The following is a 21,643-nucleotide window of genomic DNA, read 5'->3' as shown; positions in this document are numbered from 1 at the left end:
CATTTCCACATCCAGACGACCAGCACTGTGAGGGTTAGGGGGCATAGGTGGTGGGGAGAGGGGTTGACCCCACTGCTGCCCTGTGGGCGTTTACAAATGCAGGCGTGCCTGTGTGCTCTGTGTGAGTGTGCAGGTCTCAGAGCCAGGGCTTGCGTGGAGTCTCTCCACCCTTCCACCCTCCTGGAGGCCTCTCAGAGACCCAGCAACAGAAGGCAGGGAAGCCCAAACTCCCCAACTTTCTCCCTTAGCTGTGGTTCTGCTGGTAACCATTAGGGGTCACTGTTGCTTCAGTCACCAACACGGGGCAGGGGAGGGGTGGGGCTCCACACAGGTGGTCCTTGCTGCCCACCCTGACCCTGTGGGTATAACAGGGTAGTTGCTGTCATAGAGACGGCCTCACGCAGACTCGTGCCCACTCCACTCTGGTATGAGGGAGCTGTGGTTTGCAGGACAGCTGCTGGCGGGCGTGAGCAAGGGTGCACAGAAGGGCTCATCTTGCCAGACCCAGAGCACGTGGCATGTGTGTGGCACAGCAGCTATACCCCAAGCCCTTGGGTGCAGGAAGCTAAAGAGTTCTGAGCCATGGGCAGCCCCTCCTGCTGCCACCCCCTTCGTCAAGGTTTGACGTCATTCTTTTGCAACCCTTCCCTCTCAAATGCCCTCATGGCACTGGCAGAAAAACCTGGGAACTGACTCTCCTGTGCAACATCCACATGCCTCAATGGTGTCTCAGATGAACACTGAGATTCTGGCCTCCCAGGATAACCACAGGGTGCCAGACGCACAGACCCTGCTCTGCTGTGTGTCCCCTGGCTTGGGTGGGGGCATCTGGCATGAACAGGTGATGTCATCAGGGCCTCTCCCCTGCCCCATGTCTGACCACTTAAAGTGTGTCCTATGACACTCCAGAAAATACCTATCCAGTGGACCGATATAATAGACATAACAAGGGATGAAATTAAGATGAGATGTTGGGGACAGGTTGGTTCTGCTTGGAGGCCAGACACAAAGGTTCCCTGCCGGGCTCAACCACTTCTGGTCCTGAGCAGGAGATAATTGCAAATTGTTCTGCCTCACTGCCATGGCAACCCTGGCTGCTCGGGTCCTCATGGAGGTGGTGTTTGACAGCAGTGTATTTATCCTGTGTCTCTGCCTTAGGGTCACCACCTCCATTCCCAGAGGAGGCAGAAAGGAAGTTCATCTAGTGTTAACACCATGTAGATGGAGAGATAATGGCTGCCTGGGACCAGGGTACAAACAGGCCTCGGCATTTATTGTGCCTTCTCCAGTCTTCCCATGAGAGGCAGGGGTGGGGGCGGGGCTGGGCGAGGGGAGGGAGGAAGACCAGGCTCTGAAAGCCTTAAGCATCAAGGGCTAATCATTGAGGGGAGGGACTGGAGAAAGGGTGACTATACTCCAAGGGATGCCCCTGGAAGAAAGGAGGAAGGAGCACCAAGCTTGGGGAGCCCTGGGCGGGGCAAGAGGAGAGGAGGAGGTGAGGGCAGGCAGGCTGGGAACCACTTCCCAGGCCCTTGGGTTCTCCCCATGCCACCTGGTCAGTGGAGCTAAGGGGAGGAGTTGAAAAGCAGCGGCAAGCAAGGGAGTCATGTGGACCCCCCACCCCGCTTCCCACACATGCATGGAGAGTGCCCCAGGCCTGCTTCTGATTGCTCATCTAATTTCAAACATGTCGATGGCCTTACCTGTCCACAGGAGACCCCAAACTGAGGGGCAGGACCTCTAGGGTGGGTGGGCCCCCTCTTCCTAGTCTGAGTGGGGTCCCTTTCTCTGAGGGCAGGACGTCTGTCCCTGGCCTGATCTCTACTCCTCCGGCTTTGACCCTGCTTGCTTTCTCCCGAGGGACTCAGAGTCTGAGAAGCTTCTATGGTGAGACCCCTCTGTCCACCCCCACAGCCTTCCCTGCTCCTGTTCTCTGCCCCACCCTCAGCCACCCCTTGCCATGGGTGGGGGTGGGGGTGAACATTCAGATATCTCAGCCACAGAGGTCGGGTCCCTTCCTCTCTCCCCATGGGAGGCCAGCCAGGGAATGGGGTGCCCCTCATTGCCCTGGACCCCCATTTTGAGGGCTGCAGTCTGATGAAGCCCCTCTTGGGGTGGGTGAGGAGTCAGGCTCTGCATCGGTGGGAGGCAGGGAGCCCCGGGCCCCCTGGCACTCCGAGCTGTAGTAGAAGGAGAGGAGGCGGAAGGAGGGCTGAAGCTCCTCCTGTATGCTGTCCAGAATGCGTGTGAAAGATGGGCGCAGGCGTGGGTTCGGCTGCCAGCAGCGGCTCATCAGCTCCTGCCTGGTGGGTGTGGGGAGCAGGGTCAGAGGCATCCGGGAGCCCCTGCCGCACTCTCAGCCTCCTGCACTGAGGGTCAGTTGGTAGGAGTGGGGATCGTGGGCCATTATGCCTGGGAGAGTGAGAAGGGATTAAATGGGAGTCGTGGGGGTTTGGAACGGGGGGCGCTAATAACTGAGGGTCAGTAGATGTCAAAGCATCAGAGGAGGTGAGCCAGAATCGTGGGGCCAGGTGGGGGAGGGTTGTAGGTAGATCAGCAATGAGGAAGGGGCAGGGGAGGTGACTCACAGCTGAAGGGGACAGCCCTCCAGCTCCTCCAGGACCCCGCCATCCATGACAAACTTGAGCACCTGCTCATTGGACAGGCCCTGGTAGGGTTGTTCAGCCAGGGTCACAATCTCCCAGAGTACCACACCGAAGGACCTGGAGGGCATGCAGGAGCGCCTGAGCCCAGCACCCTTCGTGCTGCTTGGTGCACTCCAAGGGACGGGGGTGTTCCAGGCCCCTCCCCAGATCCCACCTCCACATCCCTGGAGCCCTGTGCTCCAGCTCGGCCCCACCAGACATCCGAGTGGGTGGTGAAGATCCCATCTTTGAGGGACTCAGGGGCCATCCAGCGCACGGGCAGCAGCCCCTTCCCACCCTTGCGGTAATAGTCTGTCTCATACACGTCCCGAGTCATCCCGAAGTCTGGAAAGTGAGGGTGAGGGTGGAGGAGGTGTGGGGCATAAGAGCCACACATTTGCTCCCGCCCCTGGAATACCTCTCCCAATCTTCTCATCCTCCAGAGTCACCAAGAACCCTGGAAAGTAGGGGCTCAATGGACCTTAGAGCTCATCCCATCCAAACCCCTCTGCCCTCAGACAAGAGACTAAGATCCAGGGTGAGGGTGACTTGCCAAGGGTCTCACAGGCTGTCAGGACCAGGGCTGTGGGTTTCCTGATGCCTAGCTTAAGGGAGTCTCTCTACTTTTCAGGCTGCCCTCATCTGCCTGGCACCCTCTGTACCCCCGATCTTGACGGTGAAGTCCTGGGACACCATGCAGTTGCGGGCTGCTAGATCTCGGTGCACAAACTTGTTGGCAGCAAGGTAGGCCATGCCGTCTGCAATCTCACCAGCCATCTGGATCATTTGCCCCAATGCTGGCTGTGGGAGCCCGGGGTTGTTCTAGAGTCAAGATTGGGGGCTGGTGAGGAAGGAACCCAGAGGCTGGTCTCCTGTCCAGAGCTGGCCCCCACCTCCCACACTGTGCCCAGCCCTTCTTTCACTCCCCAGCCCCTGGGCTCAGGGTCTTCCTGTTCCCTACCTCTGCCTCAGGCCGCAAAGATCGAAGATGGCTCTTGAGGTCCCCATGGGTCATTAACTCCATGATGACCAGAGTTGGCTGGCCCTGAGACACCACACCCAGGAGACGCACCTGAGACAGACAAAGGTCCTAGCAAACCCCCTAGCTCCCATTGACCCATTTGGCCAAAAGCCTGATCTGCTATGACCACAGTCTGACTCAGACACCAAATCTGACACTAACCCCAACCATGACTATAACCTGACTCCTGACCTAACAATGACCCTGACCCTAACCCATGACCTTCATCCTATCTGATGATCATCACAATCATGAACTTGGCCCAACTTTGGCCTTGAGCCAAATCAGGACTCTAATAATGATCTGGACACCCAATATTGAGTCCCAATCATGACTGATCTCAGCCCTAGCCATGACTCTACCATGACCCTGTTTGACTCTAACCCTAACCATGACCTTCACCCCAATTAGGATCCTAACCATGGTCCCAATCTTGACCTTAATTGTGCACTAACCTCATCTCTGACCCTTTCTTTCTTACCACATGACTTTTACACTAATTATGACCCTGACAATGCCCCTGGCTCTCCCTTACCACATGGTGACACTTGAAGGCTTTCATGACAGAAGCTTCCTTGAGGAACTCAATGCGCTCCCGTGGGCTGGCCAGCTCATTCACCGTCTTCAGGGCCACAGGTGTCAACTTCTCTCCAGCCTCAAGTCCTCGTGCCAGGCCCTCATATACCATCCCAAAAGAGCCCTGGCCCAGTTCCCGGATTATCGAGATCTGCTCCCGAGGCACCTCCCACTCATCAGGGACGTACACTGCAAAGAGTTGGAGGGTCGCAAAGCAAAGATGCGCTCTCTGCCACACCTCACCCCCCAACTTCTCTTCTCCTCTTCTGAACGGTTCCGGTCCCAAGGCTATCTTCTGCAAGAAGGTCTCCTGGAAGTCTGTCTCTGCTCCTCTCCTGTTTCCCTTTCCCATACCACCTGTCCACCCACTCCCAGACCTACTATCGGAGGCGCTGAAGTACTCCGGATTCACAGAAGCATACAGGGTTCTGTTTCTGCAACGGGAGGTGAGGGTGTCAGGCTGGAAGGGTGCTCAGGAAGGAATGAGCAACATCAGAAGAAGGAAGAAGGACATTTCAAGGAGGAGGGAAGTTACTGACCACACCCCCAGCCTTGGTCAGGGTGACTGCTGGGGATCCCTAAGTACCCTCCAAGCTGGCCTTGGCCCTATTCCTGGTTCTGACAGGGAATAGGGAGGATACAAGAGTAAAGGGGCTTCCACCCTGTCAGCTAGTCCCTACAGCCAAGCTGATCAAGGTCCAGCCCCATTTTCCTCTTGCAGTCAGCCTTGGAAGGATCTGACATCAGGCATTCTGGAACACATCCCCAGGCCTCCTGCTTCTCCTCCTAATAAGGGACCAGCTTTATTATTTCTCAGCTTGCGCTGAGATTGTGGTGACCAACAATCCCAGTGTGGCTGGAATGAGGGGTTTCCTAGGATGCAGAACTTTTACTGATAAAACCAGGAAAATCCCAGGCTAACCCGGATAAGTTGGTCACCCTAGCTGAGAGGTATGTTTCCTCCATGCCACCGCAGGGGAAGAGTTACTGTCTGTATGGAAGACCTGTCTTTCTACTGTCTCATCTACCTCCCTTTGACAGACTTTATGATGAGGGCTCAGGGAGAAAAGGGGGTGGGGACTGGTGGGACTTATCATCACCTCTTCTTGCCGTAGAAGAAACCAAGGGCAGCTAGAACGATGAGCAGCGTGAGCCCCACAGGGGTGGCAGTGAGGAGGACATGCAGCCCCCCAGCATCCTCCTCCTCTGGCAGTCAGAGGGCAGCAGAGGGTAGAGTCAAAGATGTAGAAGTCAGAGAGAAGGCCATGCTTCTCTTTCCATGCTGGGAGGTGAGGATGGGGAAGGATGCAGGGGAGGGGCCTGTGGTGGGCTGGGGACCAGGTGGGGCTTTTCGGTGTTACAGGTCTGTGACAGAGGCTGCATATACCTGGGCCAAGGATGTAGAAGGCAACACTGTCTGTCCAAGAGCCATTGCCAGCCAGTGAGGTTGCCCTAACCCTGGCAGAGTAGTTTCCAGGGGGCAGCAGGGCCAGGTGGACTCCCCCAAACTTCGCATATCGAAGACGGGACACACAAAGCACTGTGGCCTCCTGAGAGTAACGCAGAACAGCTGGCTGGGAAGGCGATGTAGGCACAAAACAGGGCTGGGATGGGGATCCCACAGGCACCTACCTCTCCCAAGCGGCGGTACTTGATTTCATACTTGAGGATGAGTCCGTTGGGGTCCGGTGGCTCGAGCCAGCGCAGGAGGACACTGTTCTTGCTGGAGGCCTCCCAGGCCACCTTTCCTGGAATACCATCAGCCTCTCCTGCGGGAAGGGGCATCCAGCAGCCGGGCCAAAAGTGGTTCATCTCACTTTAGGTTCAAACCCAAGCTAAACTGGGCTGAGCTGGGAGGTGGGGAAAGCTTTGGGATTATGGAAACTGAGAGGAGCAAGCAAGGCGAGGCTCCGGGGTTAGCAAGAAGTCAAACCCCAAACCCTTGCATAGGGTCCTCGGGCTCGGTGACAGGGATAGAAGGTGTGTGTGGGGGTCACCTACTGTGGGGCATGGTGCGTGCAAAGACGAAGGTGGCGGCGCTGCAGCCCACGGTGTGCGCCGCGTGATTGCAGGCATGGATGTCGATTCGGTATTCTGTGAAGTGGCGCAGGCCGCTCAGTACCGCTCGCTCACGGGGTACCTTGTCCTCCTGGATCTCGAAATCCGAGCTGTTGCCCCCCAGCCGGAGGGGCCCAGTGGCCCGGCGGTGCCGCACGGAGTCCCTGGGGAGAGCGAGTCAGAGCCAAGGCCCAGCCCCAAAAGCCACGCCCCTCAGCACCGGCCCTAGTCCTGCTCACCTTTGGGGGCTCTTGTTGATGGACGTCACCTTCCAGGGGGATCTGGGGAGGCCAGGGGTAGCCCTATCAGGCCTGTCTGGATGCACCCCTATGCCCTCTGCAGCGCGCACTGCCTCCAAAAGCACCCACAACCCGGGCCCCGCCCACACAAGCAAGACCCCGCCCACAAACCTCACCCCTCCAGCAAGACCCGCCCCTCACAGGCCCCACCCATCAGACCGGCCCAGGCCGCGAGCGCTCTTCGCACTTGGGGATGGTGATCGCGTTGTGTAGAAAGTTTTCAAACTTCTTTTGGAACGAGGCCTCTTGCGCCTCCAGCGGGGGCAGAACCTGACCAGGAGGTGGGTGCTGGCAAGGGCAGCAGCCGGACTCCATCTCCGCCTCAGGATCTCCGTCTTCGCGGTCGAAGCGCGGGTCATTGTTGCTGGTGGGCAGCCGCAAGCCTGGCGCCGCAACGGGAAGACACTAGTAAGACAGGCGGTCTCCCTGCCCCTGATTCCCCCATCTGCCCCGGCCCTGCGCCTCCATCTCCCCTTCCCCACCCGCCCCGCGGCCGGCCTGCGCGTAGTCTCTGCCCACCGCGGTGGCAGTAGTCATTGAGATAGAGGTCGCTGTCCTCTGCCAGCCGCTGCCACAGCACCAGGTAGTAGGTGAGGTTCCCATTGCGCTGGGTCGGTGGCTTCCAGCGCACCCGGAGGTGGGAGGAGGAGTTGGACGTGGAGATGACGTCCTGGGGCACCGTGGGAGCTAGGAGTGCAAGAAGGATGCAACTCAGGGGTTGTGGGGCTTCCTCTTGAATACCGTCTAGTAATGAGCCCCTCTCTCTGGGGGTCCAACAGCCCTGTTCTCACGAAGAATAGGTGATCCTCATCTCTGCCTTCCTAGAACTCAGTGTTTTGTTTCTGTCCTCCCCTTCTCTGCCATACGCCCTTCAGTTCCCTCAGCTATTGACTCTGGACTGTTCCAATCCCAGCCCCGGAAGGACCTAGGCAGATGCCCCCTCTTCTTTCTAGGACTCAAGCATCTGGCCTCCCAGCCTCTGTGGGCCAGGTGTTCAGTGCCGCGGCTTCTCTATTTCTGATGCCTATGCTCCCCTGTTCTCATGGATGCAGGCGTCTGACTGACTCTTGCGCCCTCCAAATGCCTACCTGCAGGCAGCGTTCGGAGGTAGACGATGGGACTCTGGGCTCCTTGATGGGGGCTGTCCTCATCAGTGGTTAGCGTGATGGCCCGCACAAACACTGCGTACTGTGTCCAAGGCTTGAGGGAGGCTAGGGTCACCCCTGGCTCCTGGGTGCGGCTTAGGGGCAGCTCCACATCCAGCAGGTTCCAGCTCTGGGTTCCACAAGCATCTGGACCCACGTGCTCTGTGGCATTCTGGAATGGGCTGAACACCCATCCCCGGAGCTGAGGGGTCATTCAACCCCACCCCCAAGTTCTGGCACCTCCCCGACCCCCTCCCCCGCACTGAATCACTCCAGGACTATCATCGTCCTTCTTCCAGTACATGTGAGGGCAAAGCCATGACTCCAGCCACCTATTAGACCCTGGCAAAGGTGGGGAGGGGACGGCCTTTGATATCTGTGTCAGTGAAATTTGTAATGATGTATCTCCTCATCCTTAGCAGGGAATATCGAGCTCTAGTTTCAATGAATATTGAAAAAATCTTGCATTGTATAAATAAAACAAGAAAGTGTGTGTGAAAGAGTCCCCTCTCCTAGAAACAGCAAGCAATAAGGTTATCCTAATTCCCCTAAGTGTAACTGCTTGGAACCAGGACCTGGAGACTGCTCCCTTCCCAGTATCTTCACTTAGGCCTTTGAATTGACTTTGGAGGTTTATGAGCCTCCCAAACTATAGGGAAAGTTTTGTGCATGTGTGGTTTTCTAGAGGGTTCCTAGCTTCAACAGCTCCCAAACATGTCCATGACCCTAAAAGGCCAAGACCCATTGCCACAGGGAAATTAAGGGGCCAGAGGCAACTAGTGCTGGCTGCCCGAAGGCCAGTTTCGGGGCAGGGCTTGGGGAAGCATCACTGGCTTTAGGGTAGAAGAGGGCTCCCTGGGGGAGATGAAAGTGGGCCCCACACGGGAGATAGCAGAATAGACCACGGGAGACAATGGAACATCACACTGATGTTCATGATATTTGTTTCTTTGGTTTGGGAAGGGGGTGATGGAATTCATGTTGAGCCAGGGACAAAACTTGAGGGAGGTCAAATTGGGTGGTGATTGGGGAACTTGTGGCCCAGCTGGAAGTGCCTGCCTTTGTTGGGACCTATAAGCAGGATAGTCCAGGAGCAGCTTGGGGAGGGGTGCGTGGGGGCTCATAGTGGGTGCCATGGGAGCAGGTGTCCTGTGAGGCATGACACACTGAGCAGGTCTGGGTCTGTTTGGAGTCAGGGTTGGGCAGGATCTGCAGTGTGTGTCTCTGAGGTAGCATAGCTGCAGCCACACTGCAAGGCAGTGATGTTAGGGAAGCTTCTTGAAGGGCTCCCAAGGTTCTCTGCTCTTTGAGCCCAGAGACAGCTGTGTATAGTTGTGCAGATTGTGAAGTGCCCAAGCCAGGGAGCCAGGGGAGATTCACATTGTAGTCAGGCCAGTGCTCCATAGAGTGCAGTCCACAAACCAGCAGCTTCAGCATCTCCTAGGAGCTTATTAGACATGTGGATTCTTGGGCCCTGCTCAGGATTAACTGAATCAGAATTAGTGAGGGTGAGGCCCAGGAATTTGTATTTAACAAACTCTCCAGCTGCCCATGCTAGAGACCTTCACCTACCACTGAGACCTAGGAGAGTCTTGGCCATTTGAGTGGGTCTCCTACAACTGACTTCCTTCCTCTGTCCTCCCAAGCCAGACTCTGAGCTGGTGGTCAGCTAAGTCCTCTCCATTTTAATTCACAGGAAATGCTTCTAAGCCAGGTGGCCTCCATCTTCTATAATATCTATCAGAGAGAGAGCATGAACTCCTTACTCCTGCCCTCCCAGTCTGCATCCGAAATCCATCTCCCTCCTCTAAGGATGTCTCCTTTTGATTCCTAGCTGTGTTTTTGGAGAAGTCCTTCCTGTGGTCTAACCACTATCCTTCCTGTTAGGGTCAGTTGACTTTCGCCAAAGAAAAGAGCAGTGTGGTCCCTGGCGGCCCCTGCTCCCTCCCTTCCTAAGGCTTAAATGAAATGCTGGCAGAGCTGCTCTTAAAACTGGCCAAATTAGTGGGTGCTCCCCAAACCGCTGCTGGGGCAGGAGCTGTGGTCACTGTAGAACATTAGCATAATGAATTGAAGTTTAATGATCCAAGCCTTCCCAGCACGATGGCTCTCCTGGGCTCTCAGAAGCCCTGTCTTCTCCATTTCACTTGGTGAGGGGAAACCGAGGCACGGAGGCGTGAAGAAGGTGAGGGAAGAGAGCCAGACCTGGACCCTACCACGGAGTACAACTTGGGGGTCCTGGCTTCCTGGGTCTTCCTAGCCTCGCTGAGCTCCGCCCTCACCTGCCTGTGGTCCCTAAGAAATTGGTCTCGTCCGGCCCCGCCCCCGCTCCGGCCCCGCGCCCGGCACTCACGACTCCTTGTAGTACACGATGAAGCTGAGCAGGTCGCGGGCCTCCAGTGGCTCGTAGCGCTCCCAGCGTAGCAGGATGCGGTCTGCCTCCGTCACGTTGGACACGAAGCGCAGGGTGCGAGTCTGGCCTGGGTGGGAAGAGGGGCCTGCTTTCAACCACGCCTGACAGCTGCTTGAGCGCCCACCCTGACCCCGCGGCATCCCATTCCCAGTGAGACCGCGAAGAGAACTTCTCAGGCTGTCCCCTCAAGCACCCCTTCCCCGGGTGCGCGTGTCTAGTGTGTGGCCGCTTGTCCACGGGCACTGGGGTTGGGGTCTCACAGGCGGCGCGGTCTCCGTTGGTGCGGGGGTTGATCTCAGCTTTGTTCTGCCGACCTCGTGTGCCGGTCACCTCCTCCAGTCGGTAGATGTGCTCCAAGCAGAGGCGCGGGTTGAAAGCAAAGTAGATCTTGCCCACGGGAATGGTAAGCCCGGCGGCCACCCAGGACCCTAGCTGCTGTAGGTTCTGGTTGTCCAGCACGTAGAGAGTGTAATTCCTGGGGGAGGCCAGGAGACCTCGCTTTGCGGGGAGGTGGGGGCAGGGGGTAGGAAAGGGGATGGCTTATGGGTTCCTCCTGGAGGGGTTTTGCTGAGCCCAGGGAGGGGGGCACTCAGTGGCCGGCTCACACCAGCACACCGGGGGCATTCGTGCATACCCACTCTGTGCCACTGACCAGGAGTATGATGTCTGCCAAGTGACCCTATCTTTTGGTTTTCCTCATCAGTGAAATGGGGTCCACAGCTTCCCTGCCCCCATCCTTCCCTTGATTCTCTTTAAACTGAGCACCGGCTATGTGCCAGACTCTGGAGGCTTCCGAGACAGGAGGAGGAGTGGTGCTCAGCCTGGGCCATTCCTCTCCAGCTGAGGTGTGGACAACTCTGGGGTACATGCAATGTGTCTGGAGACATGAGAAGCCACAGGGAGCCACTAGACTAGATGGTAACTTTGTTTTTTTTCCTCACTCTGTCACCGAGGCCAGAGTGCAGTGGCCCAATTGCGGCCCACTGCCGCCTTGACCTCCCAGGCTCAGGTGATCCTCCCACCTCAGCCTCCTCAGTAGCTGAGACTACAGGCATGCACCACCACGGTTGGCTAATTTTGTATTTTTTATAGAGACTGGGTTTCACCATGTTGCCCAGGCTGGTCTCTAACTCCTGGGTTCAAGTGATCCTCCCACCTCGGCCTGCCAAAGTGCTAGGATTACAGGCGTGAGCCACCACATCTGGTCTAGATGGTTATTTATTTATGTATGTTTTGAGCCAGAGTCTCCCTCTGTCATCCAGGCTGGAGTGTGGTGGTGCGATCTCAGCTCACTGTAACCCCTGTCTCCCAGGTTCAAGCGATTCTCCTGCCTCAGCCTCCTGAGTAGCTGGGACTACAGGTGCCCACCACCACACCTGGCTAATTTTTGTATTTTTAGTAGAGATGGGGTTTCTCCATGTTGGCCAGGCTGGTCTTGAACTCCTGACGGCGTGTGATCCCCCTGCCTCACCCTCCCAAAGTGCTGGGATTATAGGCAGGAGCCACTGCGCCCGGCCTGGATGATAATTTAAAACATTCTTTTTTTTTTTTTTTTAAGATGGAGTCTCTCTCTGTAACTTAGGCCCTAGGCTGGAGTGCAGTGGCACGATTTCGGCTCACTGTAATCTCCACCTTCTGGGTTCAAGCAATTCTCCTGCCTCAGTCTCCCAAGTAGCTGGGATTAAAGTCACATGCCACCACGCCCTTCTACTTCTTTTGTATTTTTAGTAGAGATGGGGTTTCACCATGTTGGCCAGGCTGGTCTTGAATTCCTGACCTTGAGTGATCCACCTGCCTCGGCCTCCCAAGGTGCAGGGATTACAGGTGTGAGCCACCGCACCCAGCTCATTCTTTTTATTTTAAAAAATCCTGGCTACATTTTAGGTAGGTCTTGACTGGCAGGTGATAGGAATGGGTTTCAAACCCAGGCAGTCTTGCTCTGCAGTTGACAGGACCAGATGATGACAATTATAGCCAACCGTTATAGAGTTATATGTGACTGTAATTTATATTGTATATACTGTGTTCCAGGCATTGTTTTATGTGCTTTACACATAACAACTTGAGTAATATTCAAAACAGCCCTAAGAAGTAAGTAATGTTATATTAACCCTATTTTACAGATTAGAAAACTGAAGACCAGAGAAGTTAAACTACTCAGAGTCACACGGCTAGTGAGTAGCAAAATTGGTTCCAGAGCCCATTCTCTTCACCACTGTTCTGGGAGTGTTGGAGGAAGGAGTGTAATAGAAAGAGCTGGTCAGAGGCCTAACCCTTACCCATCCACCATGGCGTCTCCCCGGATTAGTTTGAGGTTCTTGAAAAAGCCCAGGGACACGAGGGCAAAGGAGTGCTTGATTTTGAGGAAGCCAGTAATGGTTTCTACCAGCCCCAGGCTGTGCTGCAGCTGCGGCTCCAGGTTGTCTAGGGATGGGAAGACAGGGCTGGAGCAGGGAAGGTGATGGGTCCGTAGGGCAAGGGGGCTGAATGGTGGACCCGCAGGACTGGGACCCAGGATGATGGAAAATCGTGCTGAGTTGGGTCATTGTAAGGGGTGTGTCTGGGAGGAAGGGTATGACCAGGAGGAGGAATGTGGCCCCAAAGTAGGTACTGACAGCCCTGGCGAAGGTTGAGGATGAGGCTTCCCTCCACATGTGTGCAGCCCACCAGATCCTGTGCCGCCTGGATGGAGTCGATGGTCTTGGTGCCTACCTTGCACTCTTTAGGGCACAGCCCCTCGCACTTGTGGCAGAATATGCTAGCAGGAGCAAGCAGATGTCCTGAGCCTTGGACCAGTTTGGGCCTCCTCAGGCCTCCTCACTGCTCCCAGGGTGCCCTCCACCCTCCCTACACTCACCTGCTGCTATTACGGGTGAAGCCAGAAGGGCACTGGGCCAGGCAACTGCCCTCATGTATGCCGAAGGTATAGGCGCGGCCGGGCACAGAGCGCAGGCTGGCACAGCGCTCAGCTGTGACACAGCGCCAGGACTCATACTGGTAGGTGCCTGGCGGGCAGGCCCACAGGCAGGCACCCTGGAAGTAGAGGTGGCGGCAAGCTACACAGGCACGAGGGTCTTCCGGCTGGCTGCAGCCCCCCAGGCATTCAGTGTGGCAGCACTCGCCCCTCGCTGTGCAAGCCAGCCCATGGGGGCAGGGGCACACTGTGGGGAGAGTGGTGTGTTAGACCTTGGCCATGCCCCCTCAGTCCTGGCTGTCCTTCCAATGCTGGCCCCACCCTGTTTCTCTTGGGATGACACTCAATCTGCACCCAGGTCCCTCCCATTCAGATGACACTGGTTGCCGACTCTGTTCCGCTCCGATGGGATTCTTGAGGACAAGGACTGTGGCCCTGTCTGTGGCTCCCCAGCTCCCACAGTGCCTAGTCGGGGGTGTCAGAGCTCAGGATAGAGCAGTGACCTTGTCCATCAGGGTTGTTGCTCTCCAGCCTGCTGTCCTGTCTATCCTGTCTAGGCCTGGTGCCCAGATCATGGCTGGGCATGGTGCCAGGGTGAGCGGGCCAGCCTCTCCTGAGCAGCTAGGCCCATGGGCCTGGGAGTGTGTGCAAGGAGGGGCCGACATCCGTCGTTTTACCCACGCTTCTGCCCATACCGCCCCCACCTCAGCTCCCCGCCCTGGGCAGGAGGTGGCTTCAAGCAGCAGTGGGAGGGTTTGGGGTTGGGGGCCCAATTGCCTAAAAACTGCACAGTGGTAGCTGGCTGGCTATGGGAACGATCTGTGGGGTAGGGGTCAGCCAGGTCGTGTTGACGCTGTACACGAGAGGATGTACAGCAGCTGTGTTTACAGCCAACAGGGAGGCATCAGGGAGGTGGGGCACAGCCGATGCAGCAGGGATCTGGTTACTCTCCCATCCACCCTGCTGCTGAGGCACTGGGGGCGAGAGGAGCTGACCTCCAGGAGCTGAGTGGAAAAAACCCCCAGGTTGGGGGACCCCAGATCTGCTCCCCACCTCTGAAAGGTTTTCCTCTCCTTTCCTATAACGTTTTGCTTCCTCCTGCACCAGCCATCCTTTTTTCTCCTTCCTCCTTTCTCTACTGCCTTTTTCCTCTCCTTGCATCATCCTAAAGGTACCACCTTACATCTTTGCTGTCACCTGTTCAGTTCTTCACTGATCATCTCCTTTCTTCTCCTGCTCACCCCAAACCTCAACCTCCCATTACAGTACTGCCAGCTGACCCCGGACCACTGTGCTGTGGCCACTCTGAGTACGAACATAGAACTGCTACCATGACCCAGGCACTCCTCTGACGCTTTGTAGAGTAACTCATTCCTCATGACACCCAATGATCATTTTACAGCTGAGGAAACTGTGGCACAGAGAGGCTAAGTGAACATAGCCAGTAAGTGGTAGAGCTGAGACTTGAACCCAGACCCTCTGCCTTTGGACTTAACCACTGCCCCACACTGCTTCTTGTGCTGCCTACTCTCCGTTCGTGCCTGCTGTTTTCCCCCCATGCCCACCTTGAACCTGTCCTTCACCTACTCCATGATGCATGCCGTCATGGGCCTACCCCTTAGCTGTCTTATGCCACATTGATTGTTTAACTTTTCTCAGCCTGTTTCCTTACCTGCCTCGTAGGATGAGTGAGGATTAAAAAACAGTGGCAGCTGAAAGTACTGACTCATACCATCCTGTGACCACCCAGCCCTATGTGACCTTGCTGTTTCTGTTCCCTACACTCATGTTCTGTGCCAGTGCCCACCTCTCTGGCAGTGGCTGGAGGTCCAGCATCTGTAGTCAGTGTGCCCGCTGAAGGTGGTCTTGGCACAGGGCTCACCAGCAGCACCCAGCACACCAGGGCACACGTCAGCACACTCCTCGCCCAGCTTGTTGCCCACAATGTGGTTGGCACCAGGTGCTGGCTGCAGCAGTCCCCAGTCAATGGTGGAGAGGTGGCAGAGTTCCTGGTTCTTCTCCACACGGACAGCCCCACGCAGCACGGCCCCAAGCGCAGGCAGTCCCACGTCACGCAGATGCGGCATCTCAAAGATGACCAGTGCGTAGCCCAGGAAGAGGCGCGTCCCGCGGATGACTGAGAGGTTGGGGAAGAGGTCGCGCAGGCTCTCCAGTCCGTAGACACGGAAGAGCAGCAGATAGTCGGTGACCTGGGTGAGGCGAGGGAAGCTGAGGCCACGGAAGTCCTCCCCGGTGGCTGTGAACATGAGCAGGATCTGCAGGTGGCCCTCCACCACGCTGCAGTTCTCCAGCCGACGAAGCTCTGCTACCTCTGAGCGAATGTCCAGGCTGGGACACACTGTGGGCATACATGGCATGCAGCATTGAGTACAGCCCAGGCCAAACTCCCCATCCAGTCCTGGCAGCTTTGGAGGGGAGCCACACCGGCAGTAGGACAGTGAGTGAGAAGCCAGGCTCTGCTCCGGGTGTGGGGTGGCCTCCTCCCTGGGCCCCAGAGGGCTCACTTGCAGCCTGCAGGGTCTCTACCAGATGAGCCACACAGGCAAAAATGAACTCCTGACCCTCTCTCCCAAGCCCATTTTCCCTTCTTAGTTAATAGCAACTTCATTCTTGCAGTCAGGCTCCCAACCTAAAGTCACTCTTAACACCTTTCTTTTTCACCTTCTATATCCTATAGGTTTATCTTTAACGTATGTCCAGAATCTGAACTGCTTGTCGACACCTTCACAGCTTCCACCATCATCTTCCCCTGGATTGACAGTAACAGCCTCCCAAACTGTCTCCCCAGTTCCACCCTTGTCCCTCTTTGGGACATTCTCCACTCTGCAGCCAGAGTGATCTCAAAACACATTGATCACGTTTCTCCTCTGCATATAACCCCTCATGACTTCCATCTGTCTTGATCTTATTACAGCCTACGGGGCCCTGCACGATTTGAGCCCCTGTAGCCTCTCTGATTTCATCCTTTTTATCTTCTTCAGCCACATTGACTTCTTTGCTATTCCTTATATATAACAGGAGCTTTACTACTATAACAAGCCAGCAAAGCTCCTTCCTCGGGGTCTTTGTCCTTCTCTTCCTTCTGGCCAGAACCCTCTTCCCTCTATATGGCTTGCTCACCTCCATAAGTCTGGCCAAATGTCCCCTTCTCAAAGAGGCCTTTTCTGACCATCCAATTTTATTTATTTATTTATTTGATATGGAGTCTTACTCTGTCATCCAGGCTAGCGTGCAGTGGCACAGTCTCAGCTCACTGCAGCCTCCATCTCCCGGGTTCAAGCGATTCTCCTGCCTTAGCCTCCCAAGTAGCTGGGATTACAGGTGCCCGCCACCACACCCAGCTAATTTTTTGCATTTTTAGTAGAGATGAGGTTTTACCATGTTGGCCAGGCTGGTCTCCAACTCGTGACCTCAATCAATCCACCCACCTTGGCCTCCCAAAGTGCTGGGATTACAGGTGTGAGCCACTACGCCCAGCCTGAACATCCTATTTAAAATTGGGATTATAGGTATTTTCACTGGTTGGGTACAGTGGCTCACATCTGTAATTCCAGCACTTTGGGAGGCCAAGGTGGGAAGGATACTTGAGCCTAGGAGTTCAAGACCAGCCTGGGCAACATGGCGAAACCCTATCTCTACAAAAATGTACAAAAAGTAGCCAGGCATGGTGGTGCACACCTATAGTCTCAGCTACTCAGGAGGTTGAGGTGGGAGGATCTCTTGAGCCCAGGAGGTCAAGGCTGCAGTGAGCCGTGATCACGCCACTGCACTCAGCCTGGGTGACAGAGTGAGACCCTGTCTAAAGATAATTATAATAAAATAAATAAAATAAAATTGTGACACTCTTTACTCCCCCTTCTGCTTTATTTTTCTCTATAATTCTTAAAACTGACTAGTGTGTGTATGTGTCTGTGTGTTTGTGTGTATGTGTTTGTGTGTGTATAATATTTTGAGACAGGGTCTCACTCTGTTGCCCAGGCTAGAGTGTAGTGGCAGGATCATAGTTCGCTGCATCCTTGAACTCCTGGCCTCTTCAAGTAATCCCTCCGCCTCAACCTTCCAAAGTGATGGGGTTATAGGTATCAACTCTCATGCCTGGCCATATACTTATTTTTAACACTGGCTAAAATATAATTTATATATTAACATGGAAATTAATTTATAGAAACAGATATTTTGTTTATTGTAAGCTTCATAAGGGCAGGGATATTTGTATAATTCATGTTGTACCCTAGTAGCTGGTATAGCTCCTGGCACAAAATTGACCCTCAATAAATATCTGATGAATGAATGAATGAGTGAATTCTGTGACTGGGAAGAAGTGATCTGAGCTTCACAGGTCCCATGTCTCTCCCAGCCTTAAGGGAGTTAGATGCCTGTTCCCTGAATTAATTTGATTACTCTTGAAGGGACATTCCATTGCTAAAGATTCAAGTTTCAGTCCCTCAGCCTGACATTGCAGGGTGTAGATAAACTGTTCCTTACTAATGCCTCCAGCCTCAGAAGGGTCCTTCAGCCTCTAGGGACACACCTACCTTCCCTGACCCTCTTGCCTGGAGTTAATCACTTCCCTTTCAGGCTCAGCTACGCTTAGTCCAGCGCCCACATCAGATTACCTGGGGGCATTGCTCCAAAATTTTTGTATACATCTCTGTCACCCCCTCCAAGGGGGGTGGGACTCTTGTCAGCTCTGCATTCCCCCAGTTGTGCCCAGTCCAGGGCTGGAACCACTGGGCACTCAGGAACCATGGACAATGGATGTCTGGATCCCAAGTCCACTCCTTCCTTGGGGACCTGGATGTGTCTGGCTTCTTCACTACAGCCCAAGCCCCACTTCCGTTTCTCTGCCTGGACTCACTTGCTCCCAAGAGGGCCTTCTGTGGCTCCCCACTGCAGAAGATTCAAGTTTGAATGTTTCAGCCTGACATTCAGCTCCTGACAATGTCTCCAGCCTCTACTTCCCTTCCCACCGAGACCTCCGGTGTTATCACAAACATCACACGCCACATGCCACGCTATCCAGGCCTCATTCCTGATAGTTTGTTAAGAGAGGTGGGCAGGCAAGGCTGGCTCCCTGGGGGTTACTTCACATCTTCTCCCCGTTGTCATTAATGGTCCTGAGCTTGGCTCTGCCCAGCAGCTGTGTGTGTGTGTGTGTGTGTGTGTGTGTGTGTCTGAGCCCACACAGGCACACACACAAAAAAGAGGGGGAGAGAATGAGAAAACACTTCTATCCCTTCCAGAGGAAAGCCAATCAGGCTCTGCCAGGCAGATGGGGGTTCTCTCAGGCGCCCACTTCCCATCATGCCCCTGCCTCTCCAGGGCTCCCCTGATGGGAGTCATTTGGAAAAACAAATCTAAAACCTTCACAGTTTAACCCCTGCCTTCCCTCAGGACCTGGCTCTATGCAGAACTGCACTGGGAACAGAACATCTGGGTCCCCTAAGCAAATACTAGCCCCTCCAAGGACGTGCTCCTGTCCTGACAACCACACTCCCAGCTGGCATCTGTCGTGCAGAAGGTGGGGGGGTTCAGTGGTTGGGGGAGTGGTGCTATGCCTTACAGACAGAGGCTCTGAGACTAGCACCCTTCAGGGGACCTCCTACCTAGCCCATCGCATCACTCTCCCGTCTCCATGGGAAGAGGAGACTTCCCTGCCCCTGGGAGCCCCCAGTCTGAGGAGCATCATAGGACCCCTGGGGCAAGCAGAGAGTCTGGATTTCTGAGCTGCTTCAGTTTGGAAGAGAATGGTGGGACTGGGGAAGGGAATACCTCTTACTCCTTCCCTTTTTGAAGCTTCCACCCTCAGCTCTTTTTCCTCTTTCTACCAAGCCCCCAGTACCTCCATGAGGGTCATTTAGTCTATAGAGTCCCCCTGCCCCTCCTCTCTAAAACATATTCGTGGGAAGTATATAGCCTGCGGGACAGGCCCTGGGGTGTTGAGGAAAAGCAATCTTTCCCCAAAACCAGCCTTCCTCCCTGTAGGGATTGGGCCCTAATAGGCGGGACACAGGACAGGGCTCTGGAGGCAGGAGCTCAGGACCCAGTCTAGATTTACCCTTAGTTTCCGGAGCTGCAGTTTCCTGTAGGCAACATTGCCTCCATTACTTAATGGTGCCTGGTTCTCAGCTACCTATCCCACCCCTGCCTCTTCCCATTTAGTGGCCCTAGAGATGACTTCTAACACTCTCATGGCCTCATTTGGGTTTTCAGGCAAGCTTCACTGGGATCGCAGTTTAACTAGTAGGGATGGAAGATATCTACTCATCCTCGCTTTGAAGCTCTTCTCACCTCTCAGGGAGCTGAGGGAAAAACACCTTTATGTGGGGAACTAACTACTTTTTCTGCTGGGTAGTTCTCTGGAGAGCTAACCCCAGCCTCCGTGTTCCAGTGCAGAGTAAGTGGATGTTCTGTGGCTGCAAGCTCAGTTGTTTGGCCTCCCAGCTGGCTGGGAGGGAGGTAGGGGTCTGGGAGCCAGTTCTGGGGACTCACCCTTTACTGTATCCAGGCCAAATCCCAACGAGAGGAAGATCACAGGCAGGCATGCTCCCCAGGGCCACAGACTAGGCACTGCCATTGTCCCAGCCCTGGCTTGTGTCCAGTCCCGGGTCTCCTCCTGGTGACCCTGGGGAGAAGGGTTTGACAAGCCCTAAGGGACACACAGACCAGGGTTCAGATAGGAGAGGGAGGGCAGGGACAGAGAGACAAGGAGTCCCACACAGAGATATCAGGAGACAGAAAAAAAGAAATGAGAGTCACAGAGACACAAAGACAGTGACAGGCAGCTGGAGACAGAGAGACTCAGCATGAGATTGAGAGATGGGGACAGAGATGCAGACAGTGACAGGGAGAGTCTCGGGCTTCCAGAGGGAGAAAATGACACAGGGTTCTGAGCAAAAGGCAGGCCCAGAGGCCAGCCAACCCTAAGGGCAGAGCAGAAGGCTGGGGACCGCTCCCAAGGAGGGCAGCCGAGGTCCTGGGGTGCGTGGGACTCCACAGGGAGAGTCTCCCTGGATCCCTCAGGGCGCACGGCCCCCCAGCCCCAGCTGACCGCGCTCACTGCGGTCTTTCCCAGGGCGGGCACGCAGGGGCCGCGCCCAGCTCCCGCCCTCCCCACCCCCCGCCGAAACAGATTGGTTCTCAGGGACCTCTCCGTTCTCTCCGCCCCTCCAGCCAAGCCAAAATATTTAGCCTGACAACTGAGGGGAGGACAGATCTGTTGGGGAAATAAGGCCAAAATACGGGGGGAAGGGTGGGCCAAGAACTGAGCTTCCTCAAATCCCGCTGCGGCTGCAGCGGGTCCCCCCAACCCTTTATCCCCACCACAGGCTTCTTCCAAGTGGGGCTGCACCGCCGGAGGGGCAGCCAGCGCCCGGGCTTCTGGGGAGAACTGTGTCTAGATTCTCCTTCCCGGTGCCTTGACACCTGCCGGGTAACTTCTGGCAGCCTCGACCCGGGAGAACGTAGACAGCCCTTGGCCTCTCGGAGCCCCTCTCAGCCTCCCAGGAGGCCTCCCTGTCCTCTTTGGAAACCCCTTAGCACCAGGCTCCGTCACCGCCTAGTCCCTTGGTTCTGACCAATATCCCGATGAAGAAGGCGATCACTGTGTGGGGCTCTGCCTCCGTCTGGTCACCTTCTTGAACTCAGGCTGCTTGGTCGGTCAGTGTGTCCCTGTCTCGGGGATTTGGGGGACCATCCGTGCTGGGGCCTTGGCGGAGAGGAGAACCGTGAGCCTCTAGGAGGCCATCCTTCGCCTGCTCCCTGGGGCTTTCCCTGTCTCCCCGCCAAGAGAGACCCCCTCTTCCTCTCGCTCTTTTCAGCTTGAGACGGATGGGTTCGTGCAGCCACAGAGGCTTGAGCGGTGGGAGGGGTTGGGACCAGCCTTCTGCTGCCCTGGGTGCTGGGGATCCCGGGGCTTTCCAGGTGCGCGGCCACCAAGGTACACGGTCCTCAGCTCCACCCGCGGGCGGCTCCCGCGTCCGAGGAGCTAAGAGATCTATTAATTTCTTCACGAATAAATCGATGCTCTTGTCAGGGAGGCGATCGATGTCAGCTCTGCCCTGCCTTACGCTATCCTGCCCCCGGGCCGCCGCTGGCTGGACGGGATCAGGGACTGAAGCTGAGACCTGGGGCGTTGCTGATTGGGGGCTGCAGATCGCACCCCCAGCCACCCAGCCCGGGCGGAGAGCTAGCTCCTTTGCGCGCGGGCTTCTCGCGCCACCCTGTGGCTTCTCTTGGAGGCGCGGTCTTGGCTCTCTGGACTCCCTTTGGCCGGATCAAGTGACCCTTCCCTTTCTCCGCCCGGTCTGTGTCTTCCTCCCCAGGTTCTGCGATTGATCTTTGGTAGTCCTTTTCCTTTTCTTCCTAGAGTTCGGAGAATGTTCTACCTAACTTACTCCAAGTGACATGCGCACTCCCCCAGGCACGCGCGCGGTGAGGATGGAGCGCTGAGGCTGGGGCTGGCTGGGATGACCTGGACAGCAACCTTTCCTCAATTCAGTCATCTTCCCTCCTCCCCAAATGTAAAAATGCAGCTGCTTTAAGCTGAGAG

The 21,643-nt window shown here is 55.7% G+C and overlaps 1 protein-coding gene across 1 annotated transcript; it reads right to left on the bottom strand.

Annotated features, from left to right (window-relative positions):
• Positions 1-1,252: 1,252 nt before the first annotated feature.
• On the bottom strand, positions 1,253-20,165 carry INSRR (insulin receptor related receptor). The gene is made up of 22 exons (XM_033200648.1): positions 19,585-20,165; positions 14,879-15,430; positions 13,015-13,318; positions 12,773-12,915; positions 12,437-12,581; positions 10,418-10,632; positions 10,098-10,224; positions 7,688-7,926; positions 7,119-7,286; positions 6,787-6,982; positions 6,540-6,581; positions 6,244-6,464; positions 5,875-6,011; positions 5,630-5,792; positions 5,343-5,448; positions 4,624-4,676; positions 4,202-4,431; positions 3,607-3,717; positions 3,308-3,467; positions 2,861-2,990; positions 2,589-2,723; positions 1,253-2,303 (listed from the first exon to the last, which is right to left on the bottom strand). Exons 1-22 carry the CDS (start codon positions 19,667-19,669, stop codon positions 2,060-2,062), a joined length of 3,906 nt encoding a protein of 1,301 aa, XP_033056539.1. The 5' UTR covers positions 19,670-20,165; the 3' UTR covers positions 1,253-2,059.
• Between the last annotated feature and the right edge of the window lie 1,478 nt (positions 20,166-21,643).

The sequence above is a fragment of the Trachypithecus francoisi genome, unplaced genomic scaffold (genome assembly GCF_009764315.1).
Source record: "Trachypithecus francoisi isolate TF-2019V2 unplaced genomic scaffold, Tfra_2.0 Lachesis_group5, whole genome shotgun sequence".
NCBI lineage: Eukaryota > Metazoa > Chordata > Mammalia > Primates > Cercopithecidae > Trachypithecus > Trachypithecus francoisi.
The sequence above is the reverse complement of the archived record's forward strand: the minus strand, read 5'-3'. Positions and strand labels throughout refer to the sequence as shown.

What these genes read in the sequence shown, in the direction of transcription:
- INSRR (XM_033200648.1), bottom strand. Translation starts at nt 19,669, where the DNA reads ATGGCAGTGCCTAGTCTGTGGCCCTGGGGAGCATGCCTGCCTGTGATC. An exon ending in CAATGACTACTGCCACCGCG is followed by an intron (nt 6,983 to 7,118) that starts GTGGGCAGAGAC and finishes TTGCGGCGCCAG; the next exon opens with GCTTGCGGCTGCCCACCAGC. An exon ending in AGTACCGCCGCTTGGGAGAG is followed by an intron (nt 5,793 to 5,874) that starts GTAGGTGCCTGT and finishes CGTTACTCTCAG; the next exon opens with GAGGCCACAGTGCTTTGTGT.